Source organism: Propithecus coquereli, unplaced genomic scaffold, assembly GCF_000956105.1.
Source record: "Propithecus coquereli isolate 6110/MARCELLA unplaced genomic scaffold, Pcoq_1.0 Scaffold173, whole genome shotgun sequence".
Lineage (NCBI taxonomy): Eukaryota > Metazoa > Chordata > Mammalia > Primates > Indriidae > Propithecus > Propithecus coquereli.
In genome coordinates, this window is record NW_012141969.1 from 2,610,131 (window position 1) to 2,624,777 (window position 14,647).

At 33.7% G+C, this 14,647-nt stretch overlaps 1 protein-coding gene across 1 annotated transcript in view; it reads left to right on the forward strand.

Moving 5' to 3' along the window:
- The window catches only part of RPGR (retinitis pigmentosa GTPase regulator), a 40,862-nt gene that overhangs the window by 899 nt on the left and 25,316 nt on the right, over positions 1-14,647 (forward strand). The window contains exons 2-7 of the mRNA XM_012642089.1: positions 2,434-2,562; positions 3,005-3,097; positions 4,488-4,550; positions 6,711-6,869; positions 8,248-8,397; positions 10,804-10,962. Of these exons, the coding sequence (XP_012497543.1) occupies positions 2,434-2,562; positions 3,005-3,097; positions 4,488-4,550; positions 6,711-6,869; positions 8,248-8,397; positions 10,804-10,962 (753 nt within the window). The remainder of the gene's footprint in view (positions 1-2,433; positions 2,563-3,004; positions 3,098-4,487; positions 4,551-6,710; positions 6,870-8,247; positions 8,398-10,803; positions 10,963-14,647) is intronic.

The following is a 14,647-nucleotide window of genomic DNA, read 5'->3' on the forward strand; positions in this document are numbered from 1 at the left end:
ATGTGCTCAGAACTTTTCTGTAATATGTTCCTTTAAAAATGCTGATCATGATCGACTAAATTAATTTTCTGACTCACTAATTGATCATGACCAACATTTAAAAAAAAAAAAACACTAGATTTGAACACAGTCATACCTTCACTGAAATATGTATGTTTTCTTTCATGCTTCTAGCTGGAATACAATTAATTCCTGGCCTCCTAGAGTTAACGGTTTAGTGAGAGATACAAGAAAGTAAACAAAATGATTATACAGTTTGATAGTAGATGCCTTGGGGCCAGGGCAGAGCCACCAACCCCTGGCTTGGGGTGAGGGTATCAGGGAAGGTTTCCTGGGGAGCCAGAACAAAACAGTTAAAATGATTGATTCTGGGGAAATCCAGTCTGTTCTAGGTCCTGGCCTCCCAACTTCCAATTATTATTTGGAACTGAGATGCCTCACAATGGTTCTCAAAAGGTTGTCCATAGTGGCTAGTCGCTTGTATGATAATATTTATTTTTAATACTTATATTTGCTATGTTTTCATTTCTGGTATTGATTACTTTCTTCATACATGATCATCCTCCTTGGGATTTCCTCAGAAGCCTGGACACAGTCTCCTATTTGGTGTATGCATGTATTTAAATGGTTATTGGGAACTGGTAGTGGTTTTGGTCTCTCCTCAAAGTGGTACAGGACCAAATCAGTTTGTGAATACTACTCAAATCAGGTAATGACTTAATTTAGGAATGTTAAATCTCAACATTCCTCTACAGCCTCCTTCCCAGGCTCCTAGGAATGTGGCATTTTGTGATGGTGTTTTGAGGGACAAGATAAACCATCTTTTCCCATGCAGTGCTTATGGAGAGAGAAAAAGACATCTCTATAACTAGCTGTAGTAGATGAGTAAGATAAAAATTAGAAACTTCCTGAGTAGCTCTATTGAGAGGATCCTTTAATTTTATACTTGATCTTTAAACATTCTGAATTCTCCTCAGTAGAAATGTCAGGAAAAGCTGAAATGCTTCTCCGTTGAAGACTTGGGTAATCTGGTGTCTTTTACATTAAAAGTCTTGAAAGTTATATTTGACAGCCTACTCACCATTATGATGACCTGAAAACAGTTATGAATATATGTGTGTGTTAAGTGGGAACTTTTCTATGTAAAAAGTAGAACAGACTTAAAAATAAAAATAATTGGCGTTTATTGAAGTGCTACTTTGTCCTAGGCAATGTGGGTAGTGTGGAGAGTCTACTACAGTCTTGGTAACCTTAGAATATAGTTGAGAAAACAAAATATCGATCAACAAAAAGATTTGTGTAACAGTTTAATTAGAGAGATTCCTAGGTAGTACATTATTAATTGCCATGTAAACTCTACAGATCAAATAGTTCAGAGCAGCCAATGATCATTTCCAACTCTTATAGTAGAGGAAGGGTTTACAGAGATGGCTGTATAGGAGCTAGTGTGTTGGGGATGCTAGGCTCTGTACTAGGTTCTTTATGTGTGTCATCTCATTTAACCCTATGAGATTGTTACAGCCCTGTGTTTATACAGTTGTCAACACATTGTACAATTATTCAGCCAACCTCTGGGTTTGTACCTGTGCTAAGGGTATATAAAAAGAAATACTGTTCCTTATACCCCATCCTAATAAAGAGCATAGCTATTGAAGAGGAATCCAAGGCTTAGTGAAGTGTTCAGGATCACCTAGCTAATTATGAGCATGTGATAATTTGAATATATAATTGTCTTTAAAGCCTAGTTTTTTTTTTCCAGCTGACTTTTCATAATGCAAGTGAAAGAGGTAGTGTTTGAATGACTTGTTTCTGTCTGTCCTGCCTTTGGTTTTATGGGTATTGATTGAGATTACCAATAGAGAAGTTAAAATTAAGAGTTCACCTTTTGGGGTAATATTTCTTCCCTTGCATGAGAACACTAGAGATTCCTTGGAAAAACAGGATCAGATAAAATCCAAACTGGCTTATATAGCCCTTCCCCATGGATATCCTGATGACTCTAATGAAGAAACTCAATACTCTCCTGTTTCTGTGTGTGGAGAAAAGCCCTCAGTCGGGGGCCGGACCACAAGGTGTTAACCAGGGGAAGTAGGACATGAATTGTACCTGTTCATTCGGGGGAATAGATGCCCACTTGGTGACTGCAGAACTATTAGTAATAAATGACTACCTTCTTTGTGATAGTATATTTCTTACTTTATACCAGTAAATGAATAATGTGTGTTCAATTAAGCAGATTTCATGTATCAAACTAGAATGAAGTCTGATAAGTAAGACTGAACTAAGGTGGAAGGAAGAGGGCTTAAACATTGCCACAGTGGAGGCAAAGCTGTCATGAGACAAGGGGTTTGTATGGATCAATTACCGAAAAAGTATTTTAATAACAGGCAACATAGTAAAAGTTGTTAAATAGAAACCATCTTATATTTGCAGATTCAGGTGCTGTGTTTACATTTGGAAAAACTAAATTTGCTGAAAATTTTCCCAACAAATTCTGGTTTAAAGGTGATGACACACCTATGTATCTTTCATGTGGAGATGAACACACTGCTATTGTTACAGGTTAGTATTACAATCCTAAACGAGGAGAGTAATACTTAGAGAATCCTAAATACTATACATATGCTGTGTTTTAAACACGTTGAAGATATATAAAAGTGTTCTTTTTTACTTTTCCAGAGAATTCTTCACAAATTGATTCATCAAGAGAGTGTTTTAAATTTTAAGTTTCCCTAGTATATTTATGTATATTTTCTATACATAAAACTTTCTTGGAATAAATATATTTCAATATATTTTTTAACAAACTTACTGTATAATCTTAGAAACTTTTTTACAACTAATAGCATCTGGTTATACATAGACAAGGTAAACTGTTTCAACATAGAAAGCAATGACATTTTTTAAGTATAGTTTTTTATTGCTTTGTGATGACCTCATCTTATGAGGTCACATATTATGTGAAAAATGCTGCAATTTATTATTTCTGTTTCCCTCCTACCAGGAAATAGTAAACTTTACATGTTTGGCAGTAACAACTGGGGTCAATTAGGATTAGGATCCAAGTCAGCTGTCAGCAAGCCAACATGTGTCAAAGGTTTGGAGTCTTGTCTTCTTTATCACTTAAATACTTAAACTACATAAAGTACTTTTATATTGATTGTGTAGTTCTTTAGTGTCATAAATAATACAGCCTTTAGTTCTTTATTTTCTGACATTTTCTTGAATATCATTAGCATTTAGCTTATTTTTATATGGTATTCAGAACTACTTTCATATGTTAGGTCTAAAAGTCACATTGATTTTAAACCGGGGACCACAAAGGAAGTAACAATTCTACAGTATTGCATTTAAACATCCTTTTTTGGCTTGTTTGTAAAACTACTTAAATATTACTGTTATTGTGTGTACAGAAAACAAACATTATTATGTGTTAGAACTTTGAGCTGTCTCATTTAGTACAGTTATGGACATGCTGGTTCTATTTAGTTGCTAGTTTTATAAAACATACTTATCCTGCTATATATAGTGAGCAGATGAATTGAACAAAACATTGAGACTAAGGGTTGATTAATGCCAGTGTAAAAGAACAACAGGACAAAATATTTGAAATCAGGACTGTTCTGGAAAGTACTGGATGTACCGTACCCTTACAAAGCTTTCTCATTGTTATATGGAAATCCTCCGTTTGGGTATAACCTGTGAACACCAACTAAACTTGAAAGGGTGATGGAGATTCCTTAAGATCTGATAAGAGTATTATTCTTTATCGTCTTGGCCAAATTTTAAATTTCGGCTCAAAATTTCAGTGTAGCTTGTGCTATTCATGCTATTTATAGGTGTTGTTATGGGGCTTTTAAAGTCTTCCATGAGATCAAAAAGTATTTATTAGGCACAGTCTACTAAACGCTTAGGAGTAGTCACAGTGACCATGATCTTTACTCTCAAATATCATATCTAATAAACAAACTAACAGAATTGTCTAGGCTATGAGATCCTTGAGAATAGGGACTCTATCTTAGTCATCTTTGTAGCCCTTATGCCAAGCACTTAGGAGATGTTTTTGAAATGTTTTTTTAATATGTAGATGAATGAATGAACAACTTTAACATAGGTGTATGCCTATGAATATTTGTGTTACAGTTTTTCATTGAGTGTGGTGGAAGGTGAGCTTGATAATGGTGATAGCAGGTTAGGTTTATGGATCAGGTTGGTGAGGAGGCAGCATATTACAATGCAACGGATCTAGACACTGACTCAGATTCTCCAGGGATGGAACTCAGCTATCTGTATTGTTTTCAAAGTTCACTGGTTATTATGATGCATGATCAGTTCTCAAAACCTCTGGTTTAATAGTTAAGAACGTCGACTTTGTAATCATATGTATCTGCTTTTAAATCTCATTTCTACCACTAAGTTACCATTTGACCTGGATTATTGATCCATTACCATATAATACTTTAATTGTTGAATTTTTATGTTTTTAGCTCTAAAACCTGCAAAAGTGAGAATTGCTGCCTGTGGAAGGAACCATACCCTAATTTTAACAGGTATGGTATTCAGCCTATGATTTCCTGCCCAATTTTGAGAACTGAGGTCTCACTCCAGTAACATGTAGCTGTGTAACACTAATAGAAATTGTACCTTGGCGACAGTAAGATTATGGTTTTTAAAAATGTAATTTGTTAGTACACTCCTTTGCCTTTGCAAATATGCAGATAAATGTTAAATGGTTGAAGAAAAGGCTGTTTTTCTTGGATTATATCAAGGGACGGCATCTCCTTACCTGTGTGCGCACCTCAAGGGCTGGTGGTTTCTGTTCTTGCTCTTCCCTTTTCCTTACTGAGGGTGAATGGAAGCCATCCAAAAGGCTATTGGTATGAGTGAGCACAATTCCAATCAAAATCTAAACAGGCTGTGTGTGTGTGCGTGCATGTGCACGTGCGTGAGTGCATTTGTAGAAATTGACAAAGTACTTCTAAAATGTATGTGAAAAAGCAAAGGACATAAAATAGCCAAAACAATTTTGAAAAAGAACAAAATTAGGGACTGGCACTACCTGATTTCAAGACCTACTATAAATCTACCATAATTGAGACAGTGTGTTATTGGTAAAAAGATAGACAAAGATTAATGGAACAGAATAGAGTCCAGAAGTAGACCCATATGTACATGATCAACCTCCTCTCACCTCTTCATAATTTTCCCTTTCTGAAATATCTTTTGTCTTTCTCTTACCTTTTCATATTTTTATCTTTTGAGACCCCATATACGTTGTATGTCTTCCATGGAACATTTTATGACTTTTCAACTTTTTACTCATCTACTTCTCTGAATTATTTTAGCATTTCACCAACTCTGGTTTGTTCCATATGTGTTAAATTAGCTTGTTTCCTCAATTAGATTTCATTTTTTCTATTTAAAAAATCTAATTTTAAATTTTCACTGATTCAGACTGATTTTTCCTTCATTTCTCCCTCATAATTTAGTAAGGCTTTAACTTCATGTGTATTTTTATGAGATATATAACTAATTTGATATATGTCTGTTAAAAATTTTCATTGATTTAGAGCTTACTAGATATGTTTATAATCTAGGCATGATGTACTTTTTATTTAAGAGAGTAATTAGCATTTATATATGCTTTACAATTATCCAAATGTTATTCTAAGAATTTTACAAATGTCAGCTAATTTAATCTTCATGAAGTAGGTACTATTATCCCCATTTTATAGATGAGTAAAATGAGGCACAGAAAGGTTACGTACAGCTTGCTCAAGGTCCCACGGCTGGTAAGTGGCAAGCCAGAATTTGCACCCAGGCAGTCTGGCTCTGGAGTCTTTCTTCCTAACCACAGTGCTATACCCCGCCCCCTCCTATTTAGATAGAAAGTTAAAATAATTATACAACATAGAATTAGCATGTTTCTAATATATTATTATTCTTGGATTTGCCTCATTTTATTTATTTGTACTGTTGTATATCTTAGCTTTAATGGGTACAGAAGTTAAAATTAATGAACCACATCTCTTAAAATAGTTCTATTTGCATTTTAAACTAATTTGGAGTTACTTTCATCATTTTTACTCTGAATTAATAAAGTGCTATATTAGCAAGGAAATACATTTCATAGATTCTTTGCATTTCAATTGCTGGTTAAACTCTAGAATGATTTATAAAATCTCACAAAAATGTAAGGCCTTGATTGTTTTGCTTTATTTTTGACAGCAAAATGAAGTTGTACACCAAATAATAGGATAATGATAGCTTTCAATTTTCTTCACTGTTTTTTTTTTTTTGAGACAGAGTCTCACTCTGTTGCCCAGGCTAGAGTGAGTGCCGTGGCGTCAGCCTAGCTCACAGCAACCTCAAACTCCTGGGCTCAAGCGATCCTACTGCCTCAGCCTCCCGAGTAGCTGGGACTACAGGCATGTGCCATCATGCCCGGCTAATTTTTTCTATATATTTTTAGTTGTTCGATTAATTTCTTTCTATTTTTAGTAGAGACGGGGTCTCGCTCTTGCTCAGGCTGGTTTCGAACTCCTGAGCTCAAACAATCTGCCCGCCTCGGCCTCCCGGAGTGCTAGGATTACAGGCGTGAGCCACCGCGCCCAGCCTTCACTGTTAATAGAGGAAATAGCTGGTGTACACTGACCTGTCTCATGAAGAAGATGACTATAGTGTATTGATATTTTCTGTTCTGTGTGCAGAAGGAGGCACTCTATATGCAGCTGGAGGAAATAACGAGGGACAGTTGGGACTTGGTGACACAGAAGAAAGAGATACTTTTCATCTGATCAGCTTTTTTACATCCCAGCATATGATTAAACAGCTCTCTGCTGGATCTAATACTTCAGCTGCACTAACTGGTAAGACTTGTTTCCATTTCAATCTGGGACACATCCCTTTCCTTTAGACCAGGATGTACGAACTCAGTAAACTCAGGACAGCACTGCTATTTAGTTTTCTTTCATTGACTATGTGCTTTCAGAAGACATTTAAAATATAACTTTAAATCTTGACATAATATTGTAATTTCATGCTTATTTAGAGTTAGGTGTAAATGTACATTTAAAAAGTAATTGGTAAATAAATTCTAAGCTGTGCTGTCCATCTATTCCTTTAGATATTACTATGTTTTATCTTCATTGTGTGCTCTTAAAGTTATGCGTGGAGCTTTAACTGAAGTTGCTGTTAGAAACATCCATAGAAATATGTTGCAACATATGTTGTTAAAAAATGATTTGTAACAATCATTGCCTCTCTTTGCCCTCCCTATCAAAAGCCCAGGTGGGAAGTTTCTTAAAAATTTGGAGCCAAGATCAGCTTGAAGCAGACCAAGAGCACTGAAGCTACGGTCACCTACTTTGTTCCAAGCAGGAGACTGTAACCTCTGGTGTTGCTCTGTTAGGAAAGTCAGAGTCATATCTGAAGCTCTGTTCCTTAAATTTTGTCAACCATATAGTTAGCATTTTGACATCCTTCTTTCAGTTCTTATTTTTCAATTATCATTTTATTGGCCTTATTAAACCACTTCAAAGGTTAAAATTTTTCAAATTAATTAAAATATATAAGTAAATAAGTCTTGATGATTCCTTTCTAAAATATTTTTCCTAGATTAACTTTTTCTGACATCAAAACCCTTATCAGAAATGACATAAGTTAACCTATTTTTGAAATGCTATACATGCTGTTATATCCTTATTCTCTGAAGGTAGATTCTGTGTTTTCAGGTGTAAATTATAAGAAAAAGAAGTTAGAGAAATACATTTATTTTCTCTTTTTCTTTTTTTAAAACATCATTCCCACAGTGCTCTCAAGAGCAAGGTCTTCCAGGCCCTTTTGACCTGGAGATGTCTAGTGTGACCTATGTTGTCTCTCAGTTCAGTTGCAAGTAGACTGCTTGGAAGAAGAAGAATATTTCTGTTTAGAAACATTGGAATGAAAAAATGTGATCATAGGAAAGAGCATTCTGTCTTTGCTATTGAGATAAAAATATGGACATGACTAACATGATTTACAGTCAGGCTATTGTCTGTTCTTTATCATTATAGAAACATTTCACAATAGAAATTGAACTCCTAAGTAGCTACATGGTATAAATGTCTTAATAGTGCTTTTCTGTCTAGACACATAGCTTTTCTACATTAAAAAAAGCAAACAAACATATGGTGTGTTGGAAGCTAAAATAGCTTGAGAGCCCTGCTACCTTTTAAAACCTTTCTCCTCCTTGTGTTTTCTTTATAGAGGATGGACAACTTTTTATGTGGGGTGAGAATTCTGAAGGGCAAATTGGTTTAAAAGATATACCTAATGTATGTGTCCCTCATCAAGTGACCATTGGGAAACCTATCTCCTGGATCTCATGTGGATATTACCATTCAGCTTTTGTAACAAGTAAGACAACATTTTGGATTTATCTTGTTATCTTCCATTTCTGTTTTATTACTAAATTAATAATAAAATGATATAACATTCTACAGTTATATAGAACTAATGCCATGGTTGTTCATATAATGAAATGGTTTTGGCCTGTTTTAGGGCATAGTATTTCTCCATTTCTGTAATGAGAGTTTGTAATTTCAAACTCTCTGTGACATGTTAACTTTTTAAGTGAATATTAGGTCTAAAGGAAAAACAAAATTGATATGTTAGAAATTCTTCTAAATTTTGGTTCTCAAACTTCTTTGACCTTTTGGCATTAAAAATGCCAAAGACCTAGGGGCCACTTTCCTTTGGACCCACTTGCCTCTATACTTTGACCTACTATACTCTTGTTGTCCTGATTATTTCTTTTATTGTTTCAAGAAGTGAGTCATAAGGTTTTATTTTGGGAGCCAGGATGAAAACTAGATGAAAAAGAAAGAGAGCTCAGTATGATCTGATTGCCTTTGGTGGAATTTTTCTCACCACATCCAATTTCTCCCTTTCCTGGACCCAATGGTAACCTTTTCTACCTTAGTTAAAATATCTGAAATATTGGACTCTGTTATAGTCTATATCTATACTAGTAATAATAGGAGAAGTATGATTATGGCTATCTAATTGATTTTTTTAACAGTAAAAGCACCTAGAGGAAATAGTTTCGTGGACCCTCTTAGACATCTCTCTAAATGTTTATTTTATACATTTACTCTTCATTTCATGCACCAGAGATTCAGGGTTAGAAGGTGCCAATTGACTCATCCCACTGTCCCCCAGAGTTACCAATGAATTGGTAGCAGCATGATACCAAGGAGGTCAAACCCAACTTTGTTGGAATTGTTCACCACTGTATCCCTGGTATCTTGAACAAACTGCTAATCAATAAATATTGTTGAATGAGTGAGCCAGTGAATGAATGATTAAGTGATTGCATTCCTTGGGCCAATACCAGCTACAAACTTATTGGCAACTTTATGGCTCCTGGGGTTGGTATAGTCTGTACTCACTTTGTTAATGAAACAAACAAACAAAAAACAGGAAAAAAACACAAATAGAAAAATAAACAAACCAAACAAAAACCCCACAAAAGTATTGTTTCATATTTGCGATTTAAGAAAACTGCCGGAATCAATTTTATTAATTAACTCTGCTTTAGCCATTACAGGAACAAGTGGAATTGTTCATCTTAACCCATAGGTGTGGTACATTGAGCTTTTTTGTTTTTATGCTTTTTTTTTTTTAAAAAAAGCAGCTTTATTGAGATAAAATTCACATATTCTATAGTTCATCCATTTAAAATTGGATTTTTTAAAATATGTTAACAGGTTTATTCATATAGTGAACTTTTATACTAAACATTTTGCTGGGATTCATTTACATCAGATATGTACTGCAGTAATTTTCACATTAGCCATTGTTTTATGACTAAACATTTAAAGCAACTTTTTATAAATTTTAGAAATAACTCAAGCTTAAGGGGTTTTACTTACTATATATTTCATGACAGAAATGTTATGTAGAAAAGGACTATTACATTTTTCTCTGTATGTCAAGTTTGGAGACTAAAAAAGAACATTTTAAGTCTTAATAAAAATGCAGAACATGTTACTGAGATAGTCATGTTTAAGACTTCATACAGATTTTTTAACCTACTAGTGTGTTTGAATGCTCGTGTTTGTGTTCTCAATTCAAGTTCATGTTATAAATTGTATATAATATTTATTGTATAAATTGTATACAATATTTATTTACAATAAATTTAATAAAGAAGCAAATCAATAGTGTTACTATGGACAAGGCATTGATTAGGTGCTCCTTGATAAGAGAGTCTGTCTGGAGGAAGTGCCATGTAAATGGGTAAAATCTGCTATCTTAAGAGTTATTCAAGTTATTTACTTCACACTTAAGTGAGTTTTCTAAAAACAAGTTTCATAAAAAGCAATAATTCATTTGTTTATTCAACAAGTATTCATTTAGTGCTTGTTCTAGACATTCTGCTAGGTTTTGGGAATACCATAGTGAGGAAGAAAAAATCTGTGTCCTTATGGGAGCTTAATATCTAGTCATTTTGCTTTATTAAAAGTGAGTAGAAGATGCAAGATAGTCTTTACTATGTTTTGTGAAAGAGCTAAAATGATTCTCTAGTTGTTTATTAGTAATGACAGTCATGAATTCTTCATGAAGGTTATTGAATTAAAATAATCAAGGGGAAAAGAAAATCTTTATTTTCTTACCATACAGTAAAAATATCTTAAGAAAGGACAAATTTATTAAGTTCATTGTTGAAATTTTTTATTGAATGTGAGAACATCAACCAAAAAGGCCAGTATTTTATTCATATTTATGTCATCATTGATCACTATACTTCTCCTTCAATAGTGGATGGTGAACTGTACACATTTGGAGAACCTGAAGGTGGGAAATTAGGTCTTCCCAGTGAGCTGCTGACCAATTACAGAACACCCCAACTGGTGTCTGGAATTCCCGAGAAGGTGCTCCAAGTAGCTTGTGGTGGAGGACACACCGTGGTTCTCACAGGTATGCGTGGAGCCTGATGCTCTGTCCCCTGCTTTCTGTGGTAGCTAATGAAATTTTTTTAATGTTCATTTTTTTTATTGTGGTAAGAACAGTTAATATGAGATCTACCCTCTTAATGGATTTTTAAATGTGTAATATAGTATTGTTATATATAAGACACAACCTTGTACAGCAGATCTCTAAAACTTACCTTGCATAACTGAAACTCTGTGCCCATTGTACCTCAACTCCCTTCCCCCCCTCCCCCCAGTCCCTGACACCCACCATTCTATTCTTAGCTTTTATAATTTTGACTCTCTTAGATACCTCATATAAGTTGGCCTTTCATCTCTTTTCCTTAAGATCCCCACCTTTTATTCCTATAGTTTATACACATTTCTGGTCTATGAAAGAATTTTTTTAGGTAGAAAAAAATGAATCTCTTTGAATTGTTTCTGCTAATGCATTTGACATTTTCATGACCTTAACACATTTAATGGCAGTATATTACATTTTAGCTCATTATCAAGAAAAAACTGTTTTCCTCATATATGTGTATTCCATATTTATCTAAAGTTGACACTTTTCCTGAAATACCATTTTTGGAGAAGCTCCCTGTTCATGCTGTTTTCTACATGTCCTTGATAATTCTTTTCTTTGTGATATTCACAATGTATAATTTGGGAATTTCTTTGTGATTTTATGTTCTGTTACAATAATTCATTAAAAAGTGGTAAGGTTATAAATTACAGATAATAAAATAAAGAACCTTAATAGTAATGTCACTTTTGTCTTATGAATTTAATGTTTGTTATGACATGTCCTTTCTCAGGATTCTAATCACTATATTGGAATATACTCACTACTTGCTAATGCTTATTAATTTATGCTTCCAAATTTGTTCAGCATTAGATTTATTTTAGATGAGTAATATAGAGGTAATGCAGTTAGGTGGTGAATTTTTACGATGCTATTTTTCACTCAAAAAGAAATTAACAGTTTCTGAAGTCACCACTTAATCTTGAGTAACCCAAAGTTAGAAGTGTTCTAGATGATATTTGAAGCCAGGCATATTGTACAATTCCATTGTTACGAAATTCAAGGAAAAACAAATCGAATTCATAGTGTCAGAAAGCAGAACATTAGTTGCCTGGGGCGTGACGATGGAGTGAGGATTGATTTGAAAGCGGCATAGGGGACCGTTCGGGGTGATGAAAGTGTTCTATATTTTGATTGTGGTGATGAATACATGGATGTATGCATTTGCCAAAGCTCATTGAACTGAAAAAAAAATTGAGCGATATCTAGTTCTCAGATGATATGCTTAATGTTATAAGGTGAGCGAATAATATTTTATCTTTAGATTTTCCGTCTGATTTTCCTTGATGTCCTGTTCTAGTCCCAGTCATGCTTATTAAGCTTTGGTTTCCCAGAATTATAGTTTCCAGATGGAATCTTTTCCAAGTTAGAAATAATTTTTTTCATAACCTCCACTCTAAATTTAAAAATCATTCTGAAGTTTAGGATTTTTCTGAATTCTTGCTGATGAAAAATGAATTTTCATATAATTTCATATAAAAAGATTTATTCTAGAAATTAAACTTTGAAATTAATCCTCATACATTATCTGAAAATTCATTCTATAGGCAGAAACACAACTTACTCTTTATGTGTTATGCATTTCTTCTAGTTTATATAAAGATTATGGAAATAATTTATTCAAGGTTACCCTGAAGGACACATGTGTTGATTACATAGTAAGTCAGTCAACCATATATTATAAAATATTTTCATATCAAGTGAGCAAGAAGATAATCCATGATACTTTTAATTATACTTAAAATTAAAAAAATGTACATAAATATGATTTTTTACAGTATTCATGACATTTAGCTTTCTGTGGACTTTGTTTTGAGGTTCAAAATCCAGTTTTTAGAAATTGATAGCTCTCTCCAGATTTTTGCAGACATTGGGATCTCACACACCAATGAAGTTTGCTTTTTTAAAAAAATTATGTGATGCATCTATTTGACAGACCTGGAGCAGTTGCTGTCTGCTGCTAAGGTTTCTACCACAGATGCAAGAAAAGAGTATCCTTGTACTTCCTGTCTGTCTGATTGTAGCAGCCAAGATTGAATGGGGGAATACAGGAGAAAAATTTGATAATACAGGGAAAAACAGAGATAATTTTTGTAATTCATAAGTAACTTCGTAAACAGTGAAGAGCTTGTTTTACTCCAAAGAAGAATCTAAAATTTGAGTTAAAAAAACTATGAGATCCAAGAGATGTTTGCCAACTTCTGATTTACATTTGCCTAAATATGGACATTGAAAAAAATGACTGTTTTCACTATCATATCATAAAATAAGGGACATTTTCCAAACAAAAATAAAAAGCTCTTAATTATATAGTAAAGGATACCTCCTTAAATAGGATAACTTCATCTTTGTGGAAAATTTACTGCTTTGCCTATTTTTCACATTTCTCCATGGAACTGTGAGAGCTTTAGTATGAGCTAGCCTTGATGTATTCTGGAACACAGTGTAGATAGAAATATTAAATATTTAGTCCTAGCTGATGAAGAAATGGGCCTGAAGAGTACATTGATCATCAGTTTGACTAAATGCTAAATTGGATTATTAAGAGAGTTATGTAGTACTTTGCAAGGCCTTAAGGATAGAAAAGCTAATCTTCCATTCTAGATCATTCCCTGCACTAAAGCAAAGGACTTGGATTACATGATTCTATGGGGGACCTCCCCACCTTTGTTTTCTGTGCATCTATAACTCTAATCTTTAAATCTGTTTGGGTATCTTTCATTAAACTATTTTAAAGGTAATTCAAATTAGTTAATTGCTAATAAACTTATTTAAGACATAGTATTTGCACGTGACCATGATAGGTTAGAAAATACAACTGATTGTAGTGATGGTGTGATTGTAGTTTCTCCTTAGGATTTGGGAAACAGTGGACTTCTGTGGAGAAAGTGTGAGACTGCAACTTGGGACACACTAAAGTGAGGCATAGTGGTAGATATAATCTTGTATGTCATCCGTAGCAGTTACCAAAAGACAAGAAAGACTGGTTATAAGATGGGGTCCACAGTGAAGTCTGGGTCCCAAGGAAAATGAAAATTTATCTTAACTTCTCCATATTATGTTTGGACAAACCTAAGATCTCTACAGGGCACTAAGTTATTAGTTCTGAAGTCAAATATATTTTATGAAATTACAGTCATATTGATCTGAAGCCAACTAATCAAATCTGTTTTCCTAATGTAGTATTATTTACTAACATTAAATTAAATGTCACAAAGATGATGTGGCCAAAAATTATATCAGTTGTTTAATGTCACAAAGGTGATGTGACCCAAAATTATATTAGTTGTTATAAGTAATATCCTTAGATAAAAAAGTCTTAGGTCGTTTTTAACAGGATAATGAACAAAACTTTTGTAACATGATTCAGGCTGCCTAAACAGCCTCATTTCTCAAGCTAATTAATATCAGACAGCCTTAGAAATTTACAGTAATTTTTGGTCAGCTAAAGAAAGATAATTGTTTTAGTTTACCCAACATTGTATTAAGCTGAACATTTAGAACTGGCAATATGCCATGTGATTATTAATTAAACTAAGAAATGGATTTTTATATTAAAATAAGGATCTGCTTTTTTCATTTCTTCAATATGGCTTCATATCCTTGA